Source organism: Culex quinquefasciatus, chromosome 2 (genome assembly GCF_015732765.1).
Source record: "Culex quinquefasciatus strain JHB chromosome 2, VPISU_Cqui_1.0_pri_paternal, whole genome shotgun sequence".
NCBI classification, from domain to species: domain Eukaryota; kingdom Metazoa; phylum Arthropoda; class Insecta; order Diptera; family Culicidae; genus Culex; species Culex quinquefasciatus.
This window is the reverse complement of record NC_051862.1, coordinates 204462704-204484948: the sequence shown is the minus strand read 5'-3', so window position 1 is coordinate 204484948 and position 22245 is coordinate 204462704. Positions and strand designations below refer to the sequence as shown.

Here is a 22245-nt window from a genome sequence, read left to right as displayed (position 1 = left end):
CATCATCGTTAGTCAAAAATGGGTTCACCCCTGGGTGCAATTTTAACAATTCCTATACATGCAACTCACCCAGGTTTAACTTAAAAGGTTCAAAGTGCATTCATACTGTATTCAACACTTGGTATAAAAAGCAAACAGGATAATACATCGATCATAGTTCAGTTTACACCTTCAGGATAGCAACATCTGTGGAATCAACTCAACAGCCCAAACATGAAAACCTTTATCGTTTTCGGCCTTCTTGCCTTTGTTGCCGCCCAGGACTCCACATACACCAACAAGTACGATCACATCGACGTGGAGGAGATTGTAAAGTCAGACCGGCTCTTCAAGAACTACTACAATTGCCTGATCGACCAGGGCCCCTGCACTCCGGATGCAACCGAGCTGAAGCAGAGTCTTCCGGATGCCCTGGAAAACAACTGCTCCAAGTGTACTCCGAAGCAGAAGGAGGTCGGTAACAAGGTCGTCGCCTATCTTATCGAAAGTCGTCCCGAGGAATGGGCTGTGCTAAAGGCCAAATTCGATCCCGAAAACAAATTTGTTGAAAAATATCGGGAAGAAGCTGCCGCCGCTGGTATTAAGCTGTAACAATCTTGAAATTCACTAAAATGTTTAATAACTTTGGTCATGACCCTAATAGAAACCATCAGAGGGACGCATTAAACCTTTGTGTTTTAGTGTAATTAATAACTTTTGTGGGAAACGACATAATAAATTCTACATTTCAAACCTATCATCAGCTCTCTTCCATTATTTCCTCTCCATTATTGCTTAAATCCTTCCAATGTTTCCGCCGGTCGTCGTTAACTTCTGCACGGTAGCATTTGACCAATTTACCTCTCTTCTCGCAAAAGCAGATAATTGCTTCCGTACCAACAAAAACAATTCAAGAAACGATCGATCGATCGGTCGAACGAGCTGTCGGCCCGATGCAAATCTCTTTCGACCCCGCGAGTTCGTGTGAATTCGCTGAAATTTGATTCTTGCCTTATATAAACCTAGTGCTGAGTCACAGTCATTCGTAGTTTGATTGCGCAACTGCATCCAACTGGTAAGTCACGCGCAGTGCGCCAGTTTGCACCTCAATCGGCTTATCAACTAATATCTCCCCCTTCTCCTTAAGGTCTCACCCGCAAAACCTCCAACAACCCCAAACCACCATGAAGTTCTTCGTTGCCTTCTTCGCCCTGGTTGCCCTGGTCGCTGCCCAGGAGCTCTACACCAACAAGTTCGACACCGTGGACCTAGACGAGATCCTCAAGTCCGACCGGCTCTTCAAGAACTACTACCAGTGCCTGCTGGACGAGGGCCGTTGCACTCCGGACGGAAACGAGCTGAAGCGGGTGCTGCCGGAAGCGCTGGAGACGAACTGTGCCAAGTGCAGCGAGAAGCAGAAAACCGCCGGAAATAAGGCCTTCAAGTACCTGGCGGCGAACCGACCGACCGAATGGAAGGCGCTGCTGGCCAAGTTCGACCCGGAGAGCAAGTACACCGCCAAGTACTCCGACGCTGCTTAAAGTTCCCGGCAAAAATCTGGACTTCTGTGTGTGGTCGCGATCGGAATGAGTGGATGAGAGTGTGATCTTCTTTTCTAACGCTATAACTTTTAGTTTATCTTTTGTTAGTTCTTTTATGTTGTTTTTTTTTCATTTTTAATTTGTTTGAAAATAAAAAAAAGTTTTTTAGATCATTGAAACCTATCATCTTTTATGTTTTGAAGAAATCCTTGCTCAAATTTTAAATAAGTACAGTAATCCCTCATATTCGGAACAGTTTACAGATCGGCCAATGTTCAAAAAATCATAGAAAATCGATAATTGAACATAATGATTCGCTTTTACCTTCATTTGAAAGCTTTTCTTGCGATCTTTCGAATGCTGTATCAAACAACTGCAAATTTTAACTTTTATATCAAGTTTTTGAAGAAAAACTTTGACCCTTGAATTCCACAAATTACGAACACTTTTTTCTTACGGATGTAAACAAACTTTGGTTCTCTCCATGAGCACATTATATTTTCAAAATAATGACTTTACGCACTGAAACCAACGAAACTCAAGCTTAGTTATGTTTTATGAATGGTCTGATAACTTTTTTGTGAATTTATGAGTTAAATTCAGGTGTTCCACAATTGTGGGAGGCACAATAACATCCCACAATAATTGTTATGGAACAGGCAATTTGGAGGCAGTGTTTTGCTGCTTAGGATAAAATCGTCTTGAAATGAAGTTTTTTTGTTAAGAAGTACTACTTTTACTAGTGAAATAGCAAGAGAATGACCAAATATAGGTCCTAAAATAGTAGGGTCAACAGAAAAGATGCATTTGGCATGCTATTGCGAAATTATCACAAAAGTGTTCCGAATTTGAGGTTGTTCCGAATATGTGGGATGACTGTACCTTAAGTTGGCATGACGTTTTTCCTCTTCGTTTTATGGTGCTTTTATTATCACTTAAAGTTCATAATTGGTAATAATTCAACTAAACCTTGTTTTTTTTTTTAGAATAAGAGTTTCAGAATATGTTTATTAAAAATAATCAAATCATGATTCTCAAAATGAGCAAAATAAATTTAATATCTTTTTCGAGATTTTAAATTTTTTATTTTTTATTCAGATAAATCTTTTTCCTTGCATTCCCAGTATCAAATAAAGCCGTTTTGCATTATTAGATTTTTTTATTTCTAATCGATTTGGTTTCTAGAGCAAAGATTTTGAAAAAAAAGGTACACGGAAAACCCGATATTTTTATTTAACTTTTTATCACTAATTCCAAAAATACGCATATGCTTTTGATTTTGGAGATTTTTATAGGGTCTTGAAATAATCTTTTTTGCAATTCCGTCGTGAAACTACTTACTTTTCCTGTCATTCTTGAACGACAAAATAGCCTACTTTTCTGTACCAAAAATAACAGTTGAACTTTTCAGCACTTGTTTTGAAAAGGAACACTTTTCAACATTTTTTTTGATTTAAACAATTTATTGACAAAATACATGAAAATTTGACATAAAATTTCACTCAGTGTGTGTTTTTTGGAATTGCAAAAAATGTTGTACGGAACTCGTTGCAAAACTTGATTTTTTCAGCACTCTTCGTATTTATCCAACTCGGTGAACCTCGTTAAATAAATGTACGACTCGTGCTGAAAAAATCCTCTTTTTGCAACTTGTTGCATAAACTACTATTACGCTACAGATAAGGATGGTGTAAAATCTGGTACCTGATGCATTAATTTAAAAAATATGATTTTTGAAAAAAAAAATCGAATTTATTGTCAAAGCAAATTTAAAAACTCATTTAAAGATCAAAATGGTTTTTGCAATCCCAAATTATTTCATGCATTATTTTAAACAGTGCACCGTTTTCAAGTCATTGGCATTTAGGAGAGAGTGGGGAGACTTGATCCCCGGGGACACTTGATCCCAAGCCTGTATCCCGTCAGCATGTGGGTAAAACAATTAGCTTTGTTCTAGAAAGTTGTACGAAATTGAGTAAAACTCATTGTAGAAAACAAAGAAAAAATTAAAAGAATGTTTAGATTGAGTTACACACATTTTTCTAAAAAGAGCTGCAAAAAACTTCCAAGAGATCTTTTTATTTGTTTTGATAAGTATAGAAAACACTCAAAAATTATGCAAAAAAATATTTTCTATACATGAATTGTTTGATAAACATATCAACTCCAAAACCCTTACGCATTTCACGTTAAATTTATCGTCATACTATTTTTACAATCAATTGTTTAAAAAAGTGTGTTTAGGGAGACTTGATCCCTGCATTTTTACAGTCACTGGAATCAGCCTCAAGATTAAAAAATTGGGCTTGGTTTTCATACATAGTTTCCTTTAGTATAGTTGTACATAACATACTGCAGTTTGAACCATTTTTCAAAAGTTTTGTAAACAAAAATTATGAGCTTTAAATGCCCAATTGTTGTCTAAAAAAGAAAATTTTAAGTTTTTAAATATTTTGCATGCTAAACTTGTTTTATTTGAAACACAAACGTACATGTTTAATGTAAAATTGCTGTAACTTATAGAAAATTAAAAGTTTGGATGAATGAGAAACATTTTGCTTAAGATTTCTTCAAAATTTTGAAAGGGGGATCAAATTACCCCCAACGTTTTGAAAATGCCGGTTTATTTTTTTTTTTTTAAACGCTTAGCATGATTCGACGATAAATGAAATACCCTTATCAGCCAAACATAGTTGAATGTTTAAGCTTTCAATTCATGCAAAAAGTTCATAGTTTTGTGAGAAATTGACAGAGTTATGTGCGATACAAAAAAGGGGGTCAAGCCTCCCCACTCTCCCCTACTTCATGACGAAAAGCATCCCTGCAAAAAATATTTTCAAGAACTGCAAAAATTTCACTGGAAAATTTGCTTTATTTTTGAATATGAAAATCTCCATCAAAAAATATTGTTAATTTTTATGAAACACTAATGTAAAGTCAACCAAATAATCATTTACAATTCATTTACAAAAAAAAACTTTCATGTTATGTATTTGACACTAGCGTGCCCAGGGTGGGGCAACATGGGGCAGTTGCCCCACCATCCTCGGAAATTTGTTCTAAAATTGGGCAGGGGGTGTCCATAAACGACGAAATTTTCAAAACTCTAATATTTTTGCCCCACCTTCCTTGAGGACCTGGGCACGCTAGTGGTATTTGAACATGTATTTATCTTGTTTAGTTTTTTTTTGTGGTTCACAATCACAACAAAGTGTATCGAAACATCATCTAGGACATACAAAATTTACTGCACACTGATTATGGCATAGAAAGAATGAGATGTTAAAAATATGGTCAAACTTGACCCCAGATTTTTTAAAAAAAAACGTTGGTAAAATCACATGAAACATGTAAAATAATCAAACTCAAAATCTTGAAAAATCACGTTCTGATTTACAAAGCATTTTAAAAAATCAAAATTGATCTAGAAACATGATTTTTGACAAATATTTAGATCAAAGCTTCAATACAAGTACCATTAAATTATTTTTAAAAGATATAAAAAAATAAATAAAATATGTTGACAATGTTCAAAAAGCATTTTATTTTTTTAACTTTAAACATTAATAAAATAAATGAAAGACCTGACCACCCAATTCATCAACGTATAGAAGCACCCTATCTTTCCGAGCTACTAACACCACTAAAAATCCCCAGATCAAAATTACTAAGTTCATCACCTTTTTTTGTTATTCGCACCATTGAATCAACTCGTGGCCCAAATTATCCATTACGCGTGTTACGCGCGTCCACCACCTCCAGGCACCTCGCAGCTGACTAATCTGCAACTGACGGCTGCAATTTGCAAAAACCGGCTGTTTTGCGCGCGAAATGCTTCTGGCACCTTCTGTAGAGTCGTCTGCTGCAGCGCCTTAGGACCCCCGAACTTCGCACTCACACCACCGTGACCCATGGTGCGTATTAGGCCGGTAATTGTCCACATTTGGCCAGTTCTTCGCCGGCAAGTAAGCTAGAAGTGATCAATAAATTGCAATAAACTGCATCTGTTGTTCGATGTCTGGCGGTTTGGTCGACTCGTTGAACTCTGAACCAGCTCAGCTCAGCTGATGATGACGATGATGGATGGATGCTGGCGAGCCGGCCGGCTCGTGGACATTCAAGGCACCACGGCTGCTGCTTCTTAGCTTAGGTTTGCTTCCTTCTTCGCTCTCTTTATTTCTTCGGCACATATTCAAATTATCGAATTAAGCGAACCAATAATTATTTTCTGTGTGAGAGAAAGGAAACGAGATTTTTGACGAAGCTTTGGAGACCCCCAAGAAAAACGTCGAACACGCGCGAAGAATCGACCCCACACAAAAAAGTGCTTCTTCGGTGGTGCATTGGAAATCCTTGGCGATCGGACGACGACGACGGCGGCACGGATGGCACAAATTTTTGGCACTACTTGGAGACCACCATTGCTAGTATATATAGCGATTGTGGACCCTACCATAGGCATAGTTCACTACTTCAGCTCGATCAACGCGCACACTTTGCGAACGCAATTCGGTAGGTGAAAAGTTCCAACGAGTTACAGTGATTAAGGACATTCAGAACATTCTAGTGATCCAATTAGCCACGAAGCTATTACAGTGCCGATATAAAGCTTTTTCTTCAACCCTTTAGTGCTTGTGCCCAGATATCTTGTGAATTCTTGTGAAGACACATATCTAACCCAAATCTCGTGTAACTTCGTGTGTTTCTTGCAGTTCAACCCCCAAAACTTAGAACAAAATGAAGTTCTTCGTCGCCATCTTTGCCGCCCTGCTGGCCGTGGCCGCTGCCCAGGAGTTGTACACCTCCAAGTACGACAGCGTGGACGTGGACGAGATCCTCAAGTCCGACCGGCTGTTCAAGAACTACTACCAGTGCCTGCTGGAGGATGGCCGCTGCACCCCCGAGGGTAACGAGCTGAAGCGCATCCTGCCCGAGGCCCTCGAGACGAACTGTGCCAAGTGCAGCGAGAAGCAGCGTTCCGGTGCCATCAAGGCCTTTGGATACCTGAGCGAGAACCGCCCGGAGGAGTGGAAGGCTCTGCGAGCCCGCTTCGACCCCGAGAACAAGTACCTCGAGCAGTACCGCGAGGAAGGCGAGAAGAACGGAATCAAGTTCTGAGGAGTGTTCTGTGACTCCCTTAGATCCCAAAACCATGTCCCATACCACCACTCCCCTAAACCAATTCTTGCCCCACGTTGCTCTTAAGTAGTCTTTATATCGAAATTCAAAACACTATTGTACTATTGCTTCGTTTGCTCCCGGTGAGTTCGCCATCAACCGAGTTGGAGAAATAAGCCGCGCTGTAACTCAGTTAGTACCTTCGGAAAAAATGATCCCTATTTCGAAATAAAGTTTGTTGATTAGTTTTATGAAAAAAAAATGATTTCTTTTGCTAAACTATGAAAATTTGAGAAAGTTTCAAACACAATTTAACTTGCAACTTATATCTAAAACAAAGCTTTAAGGAGTCCGGTTGATTTCTAAGTGACTATGACTCCGATATTTAAAAAATCGCGATTCCGACTCCTGGATTTAGAAATATAGTGACTTCAACTCTGGCTCTCCCAAAATACCCGTTATCAGTTATCACCGATGCCGATTCCAAAAGCTCTTCGCATACAAAGTTGTTTAAAAAATTAGCTGACTCTAATTTGGCCTTTCAGAATTTGACGACCTAACTACCTCTCAAAATTTACTGAAAAAACATAACACTTCAGGAAAAATATGCTAATGTATAGAACATTTTGTGTTTCTTTTAATGGAAAAAGTGTTTTAAAAAGCATTTCAAATCATCAGTTCTCAAAAACTATAAGTTTCTGCAAAAAAAAACTAACTTAATCCAAATATGTGGTTGGAGCCTTCCTCACTTATTACCAACAATGGCTGATATGATGGAATTGTACAAAAATTTCATCTATTTTTAGATCCGGAATAAAAAGTACATAAATATAACTTACGTGGCCATACCTCGACCAGGGTTGCCAGATGTTTAATGTTTTGGACTCGTTAGAAAGGCCTTTTGATAACCTAACCAACGATGGGTCGGATGGTGGATTCGGACATAGTTTACATACATTTAAGTGAGATCCGGCATCCAAAAAGTACATCAATAACACTTAAGTGGACATATCTCGAAACAGGGTTCCCAGATCTTCAATGTTTTGAACTCGTTGGAAAGGTTTTTTGATAACCTAACCAACTATGGGTCGGATGGTGGATCTGGACATTGTTTACATACATTTAAGTGAGATCCGGCTTCCAAAAAGTACATCAATATCACTTAAGCGGGCATATCTCGAGACAGGATTGCCAGATATTCAATGTTTTGGACTCGTTGGAAAGGTCTTTTGATAACCTAACCAACGATGGGTCGGATGATGGACCCGGACATTGTTACATACATTTAAGTGAGATCCGGATATATGTGAAAACACATTTTTATACATAACTTTTGAACTACTTATCGAAACTTCAATCTGTATAAAACTCGATCTATGGGACCCTAAACCAAGTCGAATGCAACAGGTTCGGGTCAAATCGGTTCAGCCAGTGCCGAGAACCATGAGCTAGTTTGTTGGTCACATACATACATACACACACACATACACACAGACATTTGTTCAGTTTTCGATTCTGAGTCAATATGTATACATGAAGACCTTTCCAACAAGCTCAAAACATTGAAGATCTGGCAACCCTGTCTCGAGATACGGCCACTTAAGTGATATCGATGTACTTTTTGGAAGCCGGATCTAAAAAAATAGATGAAACTTGTGTACAGCCATTGTTGTGAGGAAGGCTTCAACCACATAGGTGGATTAAGTTAGTTTATTTTTAGTCATCAATATCAAATAGTGTAACTTTCAAGGTATTTTAATCAATCAACTAAAAATCTTGCTTTTTAATTAAATTTTATTTTTATTGATTAAAATTGAACCTATCTACTCTTAATTTGAAATTGATATATCGTCGCTAGTGTGCTATCTTGTGACACGTCCTATCTTTTTACAGCAGACTTGTCCTATGATAGCACACAAGCGACGATATTGGCATTGCAGAACAGCTGTAAAACTTTCTTTCGTAAAGAATAAGTATTCCATCAAGTCGCAAGCATCAGAAACTTAGACAAAGGCTGCTGTGTTGAGAGAGTATCAAACGTGAGGTCAATTCAAATCAAGATCTCTGTTTTTTATCACTGCATGTTAAGTTGCGCTATCTGTTCATTACCGTTTATTTTCACATCACACCACACAAAAACATATTAATTCAATTAAATATACACATACTTTGAAGCATCCCAAACCCACAGGGTCATCGTAGATATCAACAGAGTTGTTTACCAAGCGTTCAACTTCCAGCTCAACCAAGACCACGACCGGCAGCAAAAATCCCATTTCACATCACGAAGCTGATCCTTCCTTCCTTCCCCTAACCCAGAGTCGTTTAGCTCTATAATCAACACCGTACTACACGTGTGACTCCCACCTCAATTCCCGCTCTATCATTGCAGGCAATTAATCCCTGAACCATTTACGTCGGTTGGTCGATTGGACGAACAAAAAACAACGGCAACAACTTCATCGTCGTACCAGCTAATGATGAGTTGCTTGCTGGCCCAGACCTGGTCGGTGTTCCAGATCACCGGATGGCTCGACATTGAACTTGAATTTCAATGAGTTTTCGAGCACGGGCAGGTCGTCGGGCTCACGTAACCAAACATGCATTAGCATTTTGTTTTTGTTTATGGGTTGGAGATGATAGCGTGAAATTCACCCACACCTTAAGATAATTAATGAGCAGATTTAGCTGAGCAGCTTTTTTGGGAGTTGTCGAATGCAACTTGTCACATAACTCATCAGCATTTTCTTTTCAAATGTGCAAGCCAATGGGTCAGGGTTGATTTTTTCGTGCTTATTTGGGATATCAGGATTGTATTTCTTGACACTGTACAAGCATTGGGATTATCCCAATTCTGAATGAGACAAAAACTGATGAGTTAATCCACTGAACTTGTTCCAGGAAAAGACTTGCCAAAACGCTTAGGTCAGTTTTCAACGATTATCCAATTTGACCTTCCTCACTGAGGTAAGGCTATAATCCTGCTCTAAAAATGAACTTTTTATTAAAAGCTCGAAGACCCACCTTCATATATACATATCGACTCAGAATCGAAAACTGAACAAATGTCTGTGTGTGTGTGTGTGTGTGTGTGTGTGTGTGTGTGTGTGTGTGTGTGTGTGTGTGTGTGTGTGTGTGTGTGTGTGTGTGTGTGTGTGTGTGTGTGTGTGTGTGTGTGTGTGTGTGTGTGTGTGTGTGTGTGTGTGTGTGTGTGTGTGTATGTGTGTGTGTGTATGTATGTATGTGTTCAACAATCTTGCCAAGTTTTCTCAGCACTGGCTGAACCGATTTTGATCAAACCAGTTGCATTCGACTTGGTTTAGGGTCCCATACATCGCTATTGAATTGTTTGAAGTTTCGATAAGTAGTTCAAAAGTTATGTATAAAAATGTGTTTTCACATATATCCGGATCTCAATTATATGCATGTAAACGATGTCCGGATCCAACATCCGACCCATCGTTGGTAAGATAATCGAGAGACCTTTCGAACGAGTCCACATAATTGAAGATCTGGCAACCCTGTCTCGAGTTATGACCACTTAAGTGATATTTATGTACTTTTTTGAAGCCGGATCTCACTTAAATGCATGTAAACGATGTCCGGATCTATCATCCGACCCATCGTTGGTTAGGTAATCAAGAGACCTTTCCAACGAGTCCGCAACATCGAAGATCTGGCCACCCTGTCTCGAGTTATGACCACTTAAGTGATATGTATGTACTTTTTTGAAGCCGGATCTTACTTAAATGTATGTAAACGATGTCCGGATCCATCATCTTACCCATCATTGGTTAGGTAATCGAGAGACTTTTCCAACGGGTCCACATAATTGAAGATCTGGCAACCCTGTCTCGAGTTATGACCACTTAAGTGATATTTATGTCCTTTTTTGAAGCCGGATCTCACTTAAATCTATGTAAACTATGTCCAGATCCATCATCTTACCCATCGTTGGCTAGGTAATCGAAAGAACTTTCCAACGAGTCCACATAATTGAAGATCTGGCAACCCTGTCTCGAGTTATGACCACTTAAGTGATATTTATGTACTTTTTTGAAGCCGGATCTCACTTAAATGCATGTAAACGATGTCCGGATCTATCATCCGACCCATCGTTGGTTAGGTAATCAAGAGACCTTTCCAACGAGTCCGCAACATCGAAGATCTGGCAACCCTGTCTCGAGTTATGACCACTTAAGTTATATCTGTGTACTTATTTTTCTGGACCTAAAAAAATAGCTGAAATATGTGTCCAAACCACTCATATTACCCATTGTTGGTAACAAGTGAGGAAGGCATCAACCACATAGGTGGATTAGGTTAGTTTTTTATTGATCGCATTACCAAACAAATTTTGAGATCCAGGAATCACAGGCACTTGCCGAAAATTTTGCAAACTAAACAAAGCGCAATCATTACACACAATTACTCATCACAAATCCTTTGGATGCACTAGCTATAAGAGCGACTCTTCCTCACAGCGCTATTCCGGCTTCGGCCGCCTCGGTGCGGTACTTTTCGACGTAGATGTTCTCCGGGTCGTACTTGGCCTGCAGGGCCTTCCACTGCTCGGGACGGTTGTCGATCACGTGGTTGATCACCTTGATCGCGCCGGCCCGCTGAGCCTCGCTGCACTTGGCACAGTTGGTCTGCAGAGCTTCCGGCAGGATGCGCTTCAGCTCATTACCGTCCGGGGTGCACGGACCCTCGTCCATCAGGCACTTGTAGTAGTTGTTGAACAGCCGGTCGGACTTCAGGATCTCATCCAGGTCGATGTTGTCGTACTTGGTAGTGTACTGTTCTGCTTCCTGAGCCGAAACCAGAGCGATCAGAGCCAACACAGCAACAATAACGCACTTCATCTTGAATTCTATCAAAATAAAACGAAACAACCCTTAATATCCATAAAAAGACTTCAACGCTCCCAAGCGACGAACTCACCACTCGCTAAAGTCTTCCACACTTCAAACTGGTGCAATCTTTCAATTGAACTGTACTCCAATCCCAACTCAGACCAACACTTTATATACTAAAAACAACAACCCAGTGCACCGTTCCAAGTCTTCGGACCAAGGATTCACCAAAGAGGTCAACCCTTGGCGCAACTCGCGAGCACGCGCCAGCTGCGGCCATTATCGATGCGTGCGGCGCACAGACCAGGTCAAAGCCAATCATTAGACGGTGGTGCACACATATGATGCAGGCTTCTTCGCTAGGAGTTCTTCTCCAGTGTGGTGCAATTCTTCGGGTCAGTCGAAGGGTTGACCAAGTCCACGGTAGACGCGATGATTGTTGCGCTGGCGTTAGCGGTGTTGCGGAGGTACCCGAAATCGGTTTTTTTGGGTGCTGTACTGGCTGCTTTGGTAGGATTGTGCTGAAGAACGAGCAGTGAGTAGGGTTCTGATTGTTTGGGAGACGTTCTTGAAGATCGGTAAGGCAACGAAAAATAATTCTTTCTCATTTTTTATGACTGAAATTTGCTAAAATATGTAGTAAAAAATCTTCAGTATTCATTGCTCATCAAACATCAAACATAGATCTTATAGAGCATTTGATTTAAACTAACTCTTTTCAATAAGTTAACATCTAATTCGTTGATTCATTGAACTAAAGAAACGATTCCAGTTAACTTAGTTTCACCGTTTCTCGCTTTCGCATACAAAAAAACTAGGAAGAACAACTATTGCCATATTGAGGTCATCGATAAACCACGTAGACTCTTCGAGGAGGTGAAGGAATTTAGCGATCCTAAAATCTATACTAAAACAAACGAAATGATCTGGAGAGGAATTCAGACCTGTCCTAAACCAAAACCTCGTGCTTTACGGACGACCCCACAATTCTATCCCTGCACTCGAAATTCGCTGACGTCACTACGCGTAAGAACACCAAATTTGAGTCGTCATGGTTAGTCCTTCTCACGACTTATCGAGGCGTCGACGGTGGTCGTGCTTAAGCTCACATCTCGCGGTTGCATGAACCACCTGTTTGAAGCAGTCAGTATCATATAAAAGCCGGGAAGCTCACCACCAACAGGCACAGTACAAGTTCTAATTCGATAAGAGAAGTTTAACTGCCTTACTTGCGGCAACACCACTCCCTAACAAGAACAGGTGAGTTTGATTTTTGGTGGTAATTTGTTTAATTCTTTAATTTGTAAACCGTGTAATAGCTTAAATTTAACTTCATTCCAGCTAAAACATGAAATATTTAATCGCACTTGCCCTGCTGATCGTGGCCGTGGCCGCCCAGAACAAGTACACCACCAAGTACGACGGCATCGATCTGGATGAGATCCTCAAGTCCGATCGGCTGTTCAACAACTACTACAAGTGCCTGCTGGAGCAACCCGGTGGCCGTTGCACCCCGGACGCCAACGAGCTGAAGCGAATCCTGCCGGAAGCCCTGCAGACCAACTGTGCCAAGTGTAGCAAGAAGCAGAAGGACGGTGCCGTCAAGGTCATCAACTACCTGATCGACAACCGGTCTGCGCAGTGGCAGGTTCTGCAGAAGAAGTACGACCCGGAGAACATCTACATCACCCAGTACCGCACCGAGGCCCGTGCCGCCGGAGTCAAGGTCTAAGGCGACCCGAGAGTGACTTTCGCCCAAATTACCTCTTCGATGGACACTCCATCGGGCACAATGATCCAGTTTTTTTTTATTGGTGATAACTTACATGTTGTTGCAGAGTTCAGTGATTTGAGGAAGCTCCATGATTTCCTTTTTTAATCTTGTTTTCTTTAAAGACTTTCCTATGACGTGATAAATAAATACAAAACGAATAAGTTTTGTTTTTGAAACTTAACTAGTGTTTTGCTTTTCTAAGCCTGTATTCTTAAACTGAGAATAATACCGTAGTTTATTTTCTATAGGGCGAAACCTTAGATGTAAATATGCGTTTATCCTTGGGTAATTCTCTACCAACTCACACGAAATCGGGAAAAGTTGCCCCGACCCCTCTTCGATTTGCGTTAAACTATGTCCTTAGGGAAAACTTTTGTCCCTGATCACGAATCCGAGGTCCATTTTTTGATATCTCGTGACGGAGGGGTGGTACGCCCCCTTTAATTTTGGAACATGCGAAAAAAGAGGTGTTTTTTATAATTTGCAGCCTGATGATGAGATACAAATGTGGTGTCAAAAGAACTTTTATGTAAAATTAGACGCCCGATTTAATGGCGTACTCAGAATCCCGAAAAAACGTATTTTTCATCGAAAAAACACTCAAAACTTTACTTAATCCACCATTAGGTTGTTGGTGCCTTCCTCACAATCAAAAATTCAATACATTCAGTAAAAATAGCAACATTCCCCCTAAACATGTTTAACAATTCAACTTTATTACTCATTTCTTTTGATAGGGTTCGTAAACCTTCAATATTTCTGGCTCATCGGCAAGGTCTGATAAAAAACTTATCCAACGATAGTTCGCATGGAAGATTTAGACAATATTTCTATCACAGTCGGGAAGGCAAAGTAGAAATTTATGGTTTCGATTTCCTTAAATTCTAGCAAATTTTTATATAAAATATCGATTGTTTTGATGTTAACAGCTTATTTGAGACCTAAAGAATGCCATTCACTAACATTTCAGTCCAAATTTGTGCGATTCATAAGTAAAATCAAGTGTCCGGATTTCGAATCAGCTTTTATCAGTGTCCGGGATTCGAAACACAACAAGTCATTTTAATTTTTAAAATTCTGATGAAAAATTGTTAGAAAAGACATATTTTGCATGCATTTTCTTGAAACTGACTAATTATACTACATCCTGATTATGTTTCTACATTTCCAACTTATTACATGATTTTTTGCCAGCTATAACAAAAATGATATGTTACTAAGTGTCCGGATTTCGAAACATGACGTTATTAAGTGTTTATTTTGACGAAGGTGATGAGCATGTACTTGCATGAGATTTTACCATCAGATTTTTTGCAGTGTACCCCTTTGCTTTTTATCATTAAGAAAAGTCATCAAAATGCTACCCTGATACTAATTAAGCTTAGGGCTCGTGCATAAGCCACGTGGTCTTTTCAGAGAAAGGGAGGAGGATCTGGCAAAAAAACACCCTCCATACAAATAGTTGATTTTTTTAAGTTTTTTGAAAAACCTACCATGCAATTTGAACACTTGGTTTGTGGTTCTCAATTTCACAGAAAAAAATCAATTCTTGAAACCGTGAAGTCAGTTCACGATTATGAGAACCACGAAGGAATAGGCAAGAAAACCGTGACGTAGCAAATGAACTCAAAGAACTCAGTATTCATTTTGTGAGTGCCATTTGAGTGGTTTGACAGGTGTCAAATCGGGACTTAGCATTTTTTTGAATTTGAATTTGCTTCCGATTACGCGAAACGTCATAATCCGAGTTTTTTTTTTCGTATTAGTGCCCATGTGCTTGTCCGTGCTTCTGGCCGTGTTCGTGTACGTGCACCTGACCACGTAATTGCCTGTTCCTGGTCGTTCCCGTGGCCGTGCTCTAGGCCGTGTCCTTGTCCGGACTCCTGCCCGTGTTCGTGCCGTTTTCGTGTCTCTGGCCGTGTAGGTGTCTGTTCCTGGCCATTCCCGTGGCCGTGTCCTTGCCCCGTGACCAGGAGTGTTTGTGTCCATGTGAAACGGAACATCCGGAACAAAATTATTATTTTAATTGCTAAGTGCCGGAACTGACACCTGTCCAAAAGTTCATTCGGTTGTTTACCTTTGAGGTTAAGTCTCGAGCTTTTCTCCTTTATATATTCACGTTTATGGTGCAAATGCACCATACTCATGAATAAATTCCTTCGTGGATCTCACATTCGTGAACTTAATAGAGGAGAAAAGCAACTCGCGACAAAATTTTGAGGCTAGGAATTTTGACAGGTATGATTTTCATAAAGTATTCGCCTCCTTTTCTCTCCCACAGAAAACTGGGGACAAGGTAGCTGTCAAACTAGGCCAAAATGTTAAAGTCACTCACAAAATAAACTTTGGGTGATTTGAGTTCATTTCTGACGTCACAATTTTCTCCTCTATTCACGATTACGGGAATTGCTTTTTTTCTGTGTTCATGAACGCATGTTCACGATTTTCGGAACTCATTTTTCTCCGTGGACGTGCAATTTGAAAAAAAAAATCGCAATTGTTTAACGCTAAATTTGCTAAATTTCACAAGAAACCAATTTGACGAAGTTTAGAATCATCAAATTTATATAAGATGGATTGGCAATATTATTCTGAGGGACCATAAAATTCACAAAAAATAAAAAATCAAATTATTCGCTATACAGCATTGCCTTGGCGTTCTCGATTGCGAGATTTGTTATTCTGTTTTCTGATGGACGATTTCTGTTTTTAAAAGTCCCAAGAAATCTTCGAGTTTTTTTTTTAATTTTCCAGGAATAGATCTCAAAGAGAAATCTCTTTTTACGCGAAGACGTTGTAATTTTTATTTCGTCAATTTATCTTATTGTAGATAAATTCAAAAAGCGTTTTGTAAATTTTTACAAAAGGTTCAAATTGTGTTTAATAGATTGCAAAAATGTTTCGGCGTTCCAGCGACGCATAGCTAACACAGTAAAAAAATAATGTTAATATTACATGTGTCAGAAAAAATGAGTAATTTTACCTCTGAAAATGATTATTTTAAAATACTTTTCTTGAGTAATGTCACTTTTTCAGTCTGAATTGAGGTAAACGGTGTGTTTGTCTTTAAAAAAAACTTCAACAAACAGTAAACATATCAAAAAGTTAAGATATTTTATTCATCCAGCCTAACGGCAACGATAGCCACTGTTTACAAACTATTTTTTTCCATTCCGTCAATGGTCTTCCCCAACTTAAAAAAGCCGGTTCGTTACAATTCTTCGAAATGATAACTTTTCCGCATTGAGTCGCGCTCACCGATGCATGAACACCCCACGAGCAACATCCTGTCTCCTCCGTCCTCTAACAGGCTCTCATTGTATCAAGTGGAAAAATTGAGCAATCTTAACGGAAAGTGACAACCGACTGATTCAATTACTGAGCGCAAAAAAAAACACACAAACCGTCCACAACAACACCAAGAGAGGGTGACGCATCCACCGGCGAGCCTGAAACTGATTGCACTTCTAATCGATCGCGATCGCCCAAGCGATCGTCGCGAGCGTGACATCTGCTCTGCAACACTGCACCAGTTGCGCGACACCATCACTCAACCAACCGTCTCCACCGGACTCGCTCTCTCTCTCTCTCTCTCCCGCTCGCGCTGAATGCAACAGCCTCTGACGTCACGTCGCGGTACGAACTGCTACTAAGTCGTCGTCGATCGATTAAGGCGGCGTCGGCGATGAGCTTGAACTCACACCTCGCCGAATCGGGTGTCAGTATCATATAAAAGCTGGGAGTCTCTCCGACATCGGACACAGTGCAAGTTCTAATTGCGATAAGAGAAGTTTTACCCCTCCCAAACAAGCCAAAACCAGGTGAGTTTAGTAGCACCGTTTAGTGCAAGCTTTGTAACGGGATTAGCCAAGCACGATCGGATTGACATAACCTAGAACTCCGTCGTGCCGGAAGAAACCAATTTGACCTTAACAGTGACCGGTTAAGCCGTGTGTTTGTGTGCTGTTCTAAGATTTTGTTTTTGCACGAGCGGATCAATTAGTATACCCGTCTACTAGTCAAGTCGAGCGTGTTATTATGGAAATATTTGCGATCAAGATCGCCGATCAAGAAGTTTATCAAGTTTTTGCCGTTGAACGGTTGACTTAAACCAGTTATCGCGGCAAAGTGATCGATGACCGCGCAATGACTAGACATTCGGTGCGGTGTTATGAATGAGTTGAAAGCAGCGCATGCGAAAGTATCAATGATTCAATGATTTTGGAGAATTAGAACACGCAAGGAAGTGAAACTTAGTCTGCGGGGGAAAACAATAGAAATACACGTTTAGTGCGGCGCTAATTGGAAGGTATTTCGACGTGCGTACAAAATTTGCGGGAAACACTCTTTGACGTGCGTCAATAGGAGTGACACAACTGCAGTTAACGGGATGGACCGATTTCAGGAAGTAGTTTGCTCGAAACTGCTTCAGTTAACTTGTTTTATTCTCGAATTTCCACTCCAACATTTTTTTTATTATTTTGAAAATCTGTTGATGCAGCTCCACTTTAATTTGTTTTTATGTTCTAGAGTAGTTTACCAAGATTTGTTTGTTTTATTTCATAGTCAGCTTCACCTTTTAAATATTTGTGAGTTCAAAGTGCATTTGAAATTGATAAAATGAATTTAAAATTGTTTATTTATTTTATTATGCAAACTGCTGAAAACATGCAAAGTGAAAGTAATTTTCAAAGTGCCATTTGCTTGATCTAATTATCCTAAAATCCTTCTCTCTTTGAAAAAATCTTATTGTAGAGTGAATTCCAACTAATTGAGCCACTTTTTGAAATTTTTACATCAAATTACGGACATTTGCTCATATTCAAACAAAATGTACAACTTTGAAAACATGATAAAAACCCATTGCTATTATTTTTACACATTTTTTTTATTTTTAATACAAAAAAATTTCATTAGCCAGATAACATAGTACGATGGATCAACTGAGGGGCCGTGATTTGTAAGGAAATTTTGTTAAAAGGGGGCCGTTAAATGATTTTTTTAAATTGCGTTTTAATTTTTTTTTACCTAATTCTTTATGTTAGTAAGTGAAATATTTGCAGTTTTTCATTTTTTTAAATAGTGACCATGAGTGACCTTTCCGGATTTTTTTTAAAAAGTTTCAGAAAATTTGCTATAAAGTTATCTAAGAGACATTAAAGATTGGACCTCTTCAATAATGACACTGATCGGTTTCAAACTTTCGGGTTTATCTTTCAGTTCGTCACTTTCTAGTTTGCCTTTGTCAAACCAATGTTTGTCGAAATTTTTTGATGAGCGCAACGCCAAGCCATTTGACTCTCACGACCTCTCTCCTCTCTCGTTCGCGCTTGACTCGTTCGTTTGAAATTAATTGAAAGAGAAAGCATGAGCAGCTGTGTCGCCCGGCCGTCTGAGTGTTGTGCTCGGCGTTCTTTGGTGTCAACTTCGTGTGCATTCAAATGACGATTATGACCGGCGTGAACATTCAACGATGATGATGAAAGCTGACTTCCGAGCTCTGTCAAATATCCGCACCCAAAATTCAGAGTCGAGATAATCGTTCTCTCAAAATTTATTGAGGGCTCAGTGCCAAAATCGATAGAATAATGGTACCAACTCACACCATCATAACAAATGAGTTCATTCGTTAGTTGAATCAATAAATCTCCAACAAGTGTCATACATCGACTTCTGACTTCTCCTTGGTCACCAAGCTGTGGTGGCCGAGGCAGCTAAGTCATTGGATTGGTTTGTCAAAGGTCTCTGGTTCGATTCCCGTTGTCGACACTTTTGGTTTTTTGTTTGACGGATGAACTTTTTTTTGCAAATGAACCTCGAGAGAATAGTTCTATCGCCCATCTCGAGCTGTGTTCTCTGTGTCCGTGAATGGTACCACTATTCTCTCGACTCGAGACCATCATTCTCTCGGACTAGCGCTGCCAGTTTTGGGTGCGGCAATCTCTAAAATAGACCGTTCCCTTTTCAAGCTCTAGTTCAACACACTTAAAAATATGTAGTAAAAAAACTTTAAAAAATAATTAATGATAAACTCTTAAATATGAAGGACTAAATTTTCACCTACAGTTTTTTTTAATTTATTAATTGGAAATATTTGCTCTAACTATAAATTAACACTTCTTTCGTCAAGATTGTAATTTCAAATAAACAACAGCATTTATGATTTCGCAGTGGAAAAATTAGTACACTATTCCAGGAACCGCATCAAAATGCTGCACTACTTCATTCCTGAACGTAATCCAATTAACCCCTTCGAAATGAATCAATCTACCATATGATGGAGACAACCAGCTGAGTGTGACTGGAATGAATAAATTTTAACGTCAAGAGGAGAGCAAATGTATGTGATTGACGTGATTGTAAACCTTTGAAGAAACAGTAAAGGTTCCCCGCTAGAACGTACATTGAAGTCTCCCGTTTGCTTTGGTATGAGAAGTTACATGTAGTTATTATGATCGAATTTGGATCGAATTATAATTTATTTGACTGTTATTGCTTGACTAAATTTAAAAAGTCAGCAATTCTTCATGTAAACTGATGTCAAAAACATAAACATTGACTTTTAAACCCCGCCGTTTGACTGGCATGATTTTCAAAACCCGCCAAACAAATCGCAGCACACTGGGGGTTGCAGGGGGAAAACCGGAAAAGTCATTGTCAAAAGTTTTCTGTTTTCCTTCAAACGGTGGTGTTTTGTCGGGGTTCGGTCTTATTTATAACAGGACCAAATTAAGCCGGAGAAAACTGGCCTAGTTATTTTAGGAATCCGAATTCCTAGTTCCAACAATTCGCATGAGAGTACTGACATGTTTTTTAGTTGTTCTGGATTAAAATGACGTGAAATTTAAAAAGTTCTAAATATAATTATTTGTGTCAGTAAAATTCTCGGAAATTCTTCTGCACCCCGTTTCATAAAAAAAACATAAAAGGATTCTGGGGCTTGGGTTGTTAAAAAATGTCGAGGATAGACTGTACGCCATAAATGAAATCTTTCCTTATGACTTGTTTGCTTCCCGTTATTCTTGCCCCAGATTAAACGATAGCAATGCAGAGGAAAGGGGAAGATTTTAGAGGAAAGGAAGTCGCTATTTTGCTTACTGTCTTGATTTGAGAGAAAAATGGATGAAGAAAAACAAAAAAAGCTTTAAAGAATCTAAATAAAAAAATAATACAACTGTGTTCTCTCTTTTTCATGTTTCATCCGTAACCATTATTTATTTCATATTCAATCATTTTCCATGATCGAGAAACAAACAATATGAGTAATCAAATTCGATACAATTTCGAATTTATACACTTTCTCCAACAACAAGACCCACCCCGTAAAAACATATATTTATTTCACTTGTAAATTTAGAAATTATACAAAAAGACAAATAACACATAATTAATCTTCTGCTTCAGCTTCACTTAAAACATTTTGACGAAAATTTGTTTCATTGCACTCCACGTCTGCCTGAATCGGAATACTTCACCTTCCATCATCTGGAACCACAAAATATTTTTTTGTAAAGTTAAATTATTCAAATGAAGCAGAGATCGGGATTCAGGAAATACCTTGGCCAGTTTTCTCCGGCCTCATTCGGTTCCGTTACAAAACCGGACCCCTAAAAAACACCACCGCTTCGCCACGAAAACAGAAAATTATTGACTTGACACTGACTTTTTTCCCCAGCAACCCCCAGTGTGCTGCGATTTGTTTGGCGGGTTTTAAAAATCATGCCAGTCAAACGGCGGGGTTTAAAAGTCATTGTTTATGTTTTTGACATTAGTTTACATGAAGAATAGTCAGAAAAACGGCAAACAAACTCAAATATATTCCGTTGACAGAAGACGATAACAGCGCTAATCAATTTCGATCATCTGATATCAATCTGATTAAAACTGGAGTCTCAAAATTATCCTTTTTTCTCTCTTTTCTCCAGCCAAAACATGAAGTGCTTCATCGCCTTTGCCCTGCTCGTCGTGGCCGTCGCCGCCCAGAACAAGTACACCACCAAGTACGACGGCATCGACATCGACGAGATCCTCAAGTCCGATCGGCTGTTCAACAACTACTACAAGTGCCTGCTGGACCAGGGCCGTTGCACCCCCGATGCCAACGAGCTGAAGCGAATCCTGCCGGAGGCCCTGCAAACGAACTGCGCCAAGTGTACCGAGAAGCAAAAAGGACGGTGCCGTCCGCGTGATCAACTACCTGATCGACAACCGTTCGGCGCAGTGGCAGGTTCTGCAGAAGAAGTTCGACCCGGAGAACGTGTACATCAACCAGTACCGCAACGAGGCCCGTGCCGCCGGAATCAAGGTTTAAGCGACGTGACGCCCGGACCGGAATACCTCTCTCACTCTCTCTCTGTAACGCTTCAAAAACGGACATCCCTAGCAGACCAAAGTTCCAGATTTTTTAATGTTGCAACGTTCAGCGTTTCGCAGAAGCCTCAAGGATGAGGGATTTTCTCGTTTTTATTATTTTTTGTGTTTTGTTCAGCCTTTTCTAGGAAGTGAATCGGAAAGCGTTTAATAAATGCAAAACGTTTAAGTTTTTTTTATATAATTCAACCGCTCTGTGTATCGATTACTTAATTAATTCTACTCGCCGCCCGTCATGCTCCACTGGAAGGGTGTTTGTCTAAGTAGTTTTCCGCGTGTTGGTGCTCATGCCAGTGACTAACTGATACTGGAACTAACACTCTCTAGTACTCGTTGATTCTTCGTGTTGAGCTGCTGTAGACGGTCATCTTGATCGTATGATTTCATTACAATGGATGTTCCGAGCGGTGTTCAGCTTTGTCCGACAAGGCTTTCATGTAAAAAAGGGAAATCCCAAGCTATTCGGTGTTGATATGATAGAGTAATGGGAAAAGATTAAATAATAAGTACAGTGAACGAACTCGGAGTTTATTCTGTGAAAAGGGTATTACATTAAATTTCCGTTGGAACACAAATTTAATTTCGAATTTGAATTCAGAATTAATTG

The 22245-nt window shown here is 39.6% G+C and overlaps 5 protein-coding genes and 1 pseudogene across 7 annotated transcripts; 5 read left to right on the top strand and 1 right to left on the bottom strand.

Moving 5' to 3' along the window:
- The first annotated feature begins 166 nt into the window (after window positions 1-166).
- On the top strand, window positions 167-725 carry LOC6034375 (ejaculatory bulb-specific protein 3). The gene has a single exon (XM_001844641.2). The coding sequence runs from the start codon at window positions 214-216 to the stop codon at window positions 589-591; it is 378 nt and encodes a 125-aa protein (XP_001844693.2). The 5' UTR covers window positions 167-213; the 3' UTR covers window positions 592-725.
- Window positions 726-1039: 314 nt separating this feature from the next.
- LOC6034376 (ejaculatory bulb-specific protein 3) lies at window positions 1040-1547 on the top strand. Its single transcript, XM_038253407.1, has 2 exons — window positions 1040-1054; window positions 1127-1547. The coding sequence occupies exon 2, from the start codon at window positions 1164-1166 to the stop codon at window positions 1518-1520; it is 357 nt and encodes a 118-aa protein (XP_038109335.1). The 5' UTR covers window positions 1040-1054; window positions 1127-1163; the 3' UTR covers window positions 1521-1547.
- Window positions 1548-5990: 4443 nt separating this feature from the next.
- LOC6034377 (ejaculatory bulb-specific protein 3) lies at window positions 5991-6848 on the top strand. Its single transcript, XM_001844643.2, has 2 exons — window positions 5991-6032; window positions 6233-6848. Exon 2 carries the CDS (start codon window positions 6258-6260, stop codon window positions 6636-6638), a length of 381 nt encoding a protein of 126 aa, XP_001844695.1. The 5' UTR covers window positions 5991-6032; window positions 6233-6257; the 3' UTR covers window positions 6639-6848.
- Window positions 6849-10982: 4134 nt separating this feature from the next.
- LOC6034378 (ejaculatory bulb-specific protein 3) lies at window positions 10983-12086 on the bottom strand. Its single transcript, XM_038253403.1, has 2 exons — window positions 11583-12086; window positions 10983-11511 (listed from the first exon to the last, which is right to left on the bottom strand). Exon 2 carries the CDS (start codon window positions 11501-11503, stop codon window positions 11117-11119), a length of 387 nt encoding a protein of 128 aa, XP_038109331.1. The 5' UTR covers window positions 11504-11511; window positions 11583-12086; the 3' UTR covers window positions 10983-11116.
- A 569-nt stretch (window positions 12087-12655) lies between these two features.
- LOC6034379 (ejaculatory bulb-specific protein 3) lies at window positions 12656-13449 on the top strand. 2 transcript variants are annotated; one of them, XM_038253404.1, is made up of 2 exons: window positions 12656-12754; window positions 12836-13449. In XM_038253404.1, the coding sequence occupies exon 2, from the start codon at window positions 12843-12845 to the stop codon at window positions 13224-13226; it is 384 nt and encodes a 127-aa protein (XP_038109332.1). In that variant the 5' UTR covers window positions 12656-12754; window positions 12836-12842; the 3' UTR covers window positions 13227-13449. The 2 variants fall into 2 exon arrangements, with proteins under 2 accessions (XP_038109332.1, XP_038109333.1); XM_038253405.1 differs by having other exon boundaries at window positions 12657-12773.
- A 3486-nt stretch (window positions 13450-16935) lies between these two features.
- Window positions 16936-21827, top strand: LOC6034380 (annotated as a pseudogene). The gene is made up of 2 exons (XR_005277524.1): window positions 16936-17089; window positions 21194-21827. The product of XR_005277524.1 is annotated as an ejaculatory bulb-specific protein 3 (transcript).
- Window positions 21828-22245: the final 418 nt, after the last annotated feature.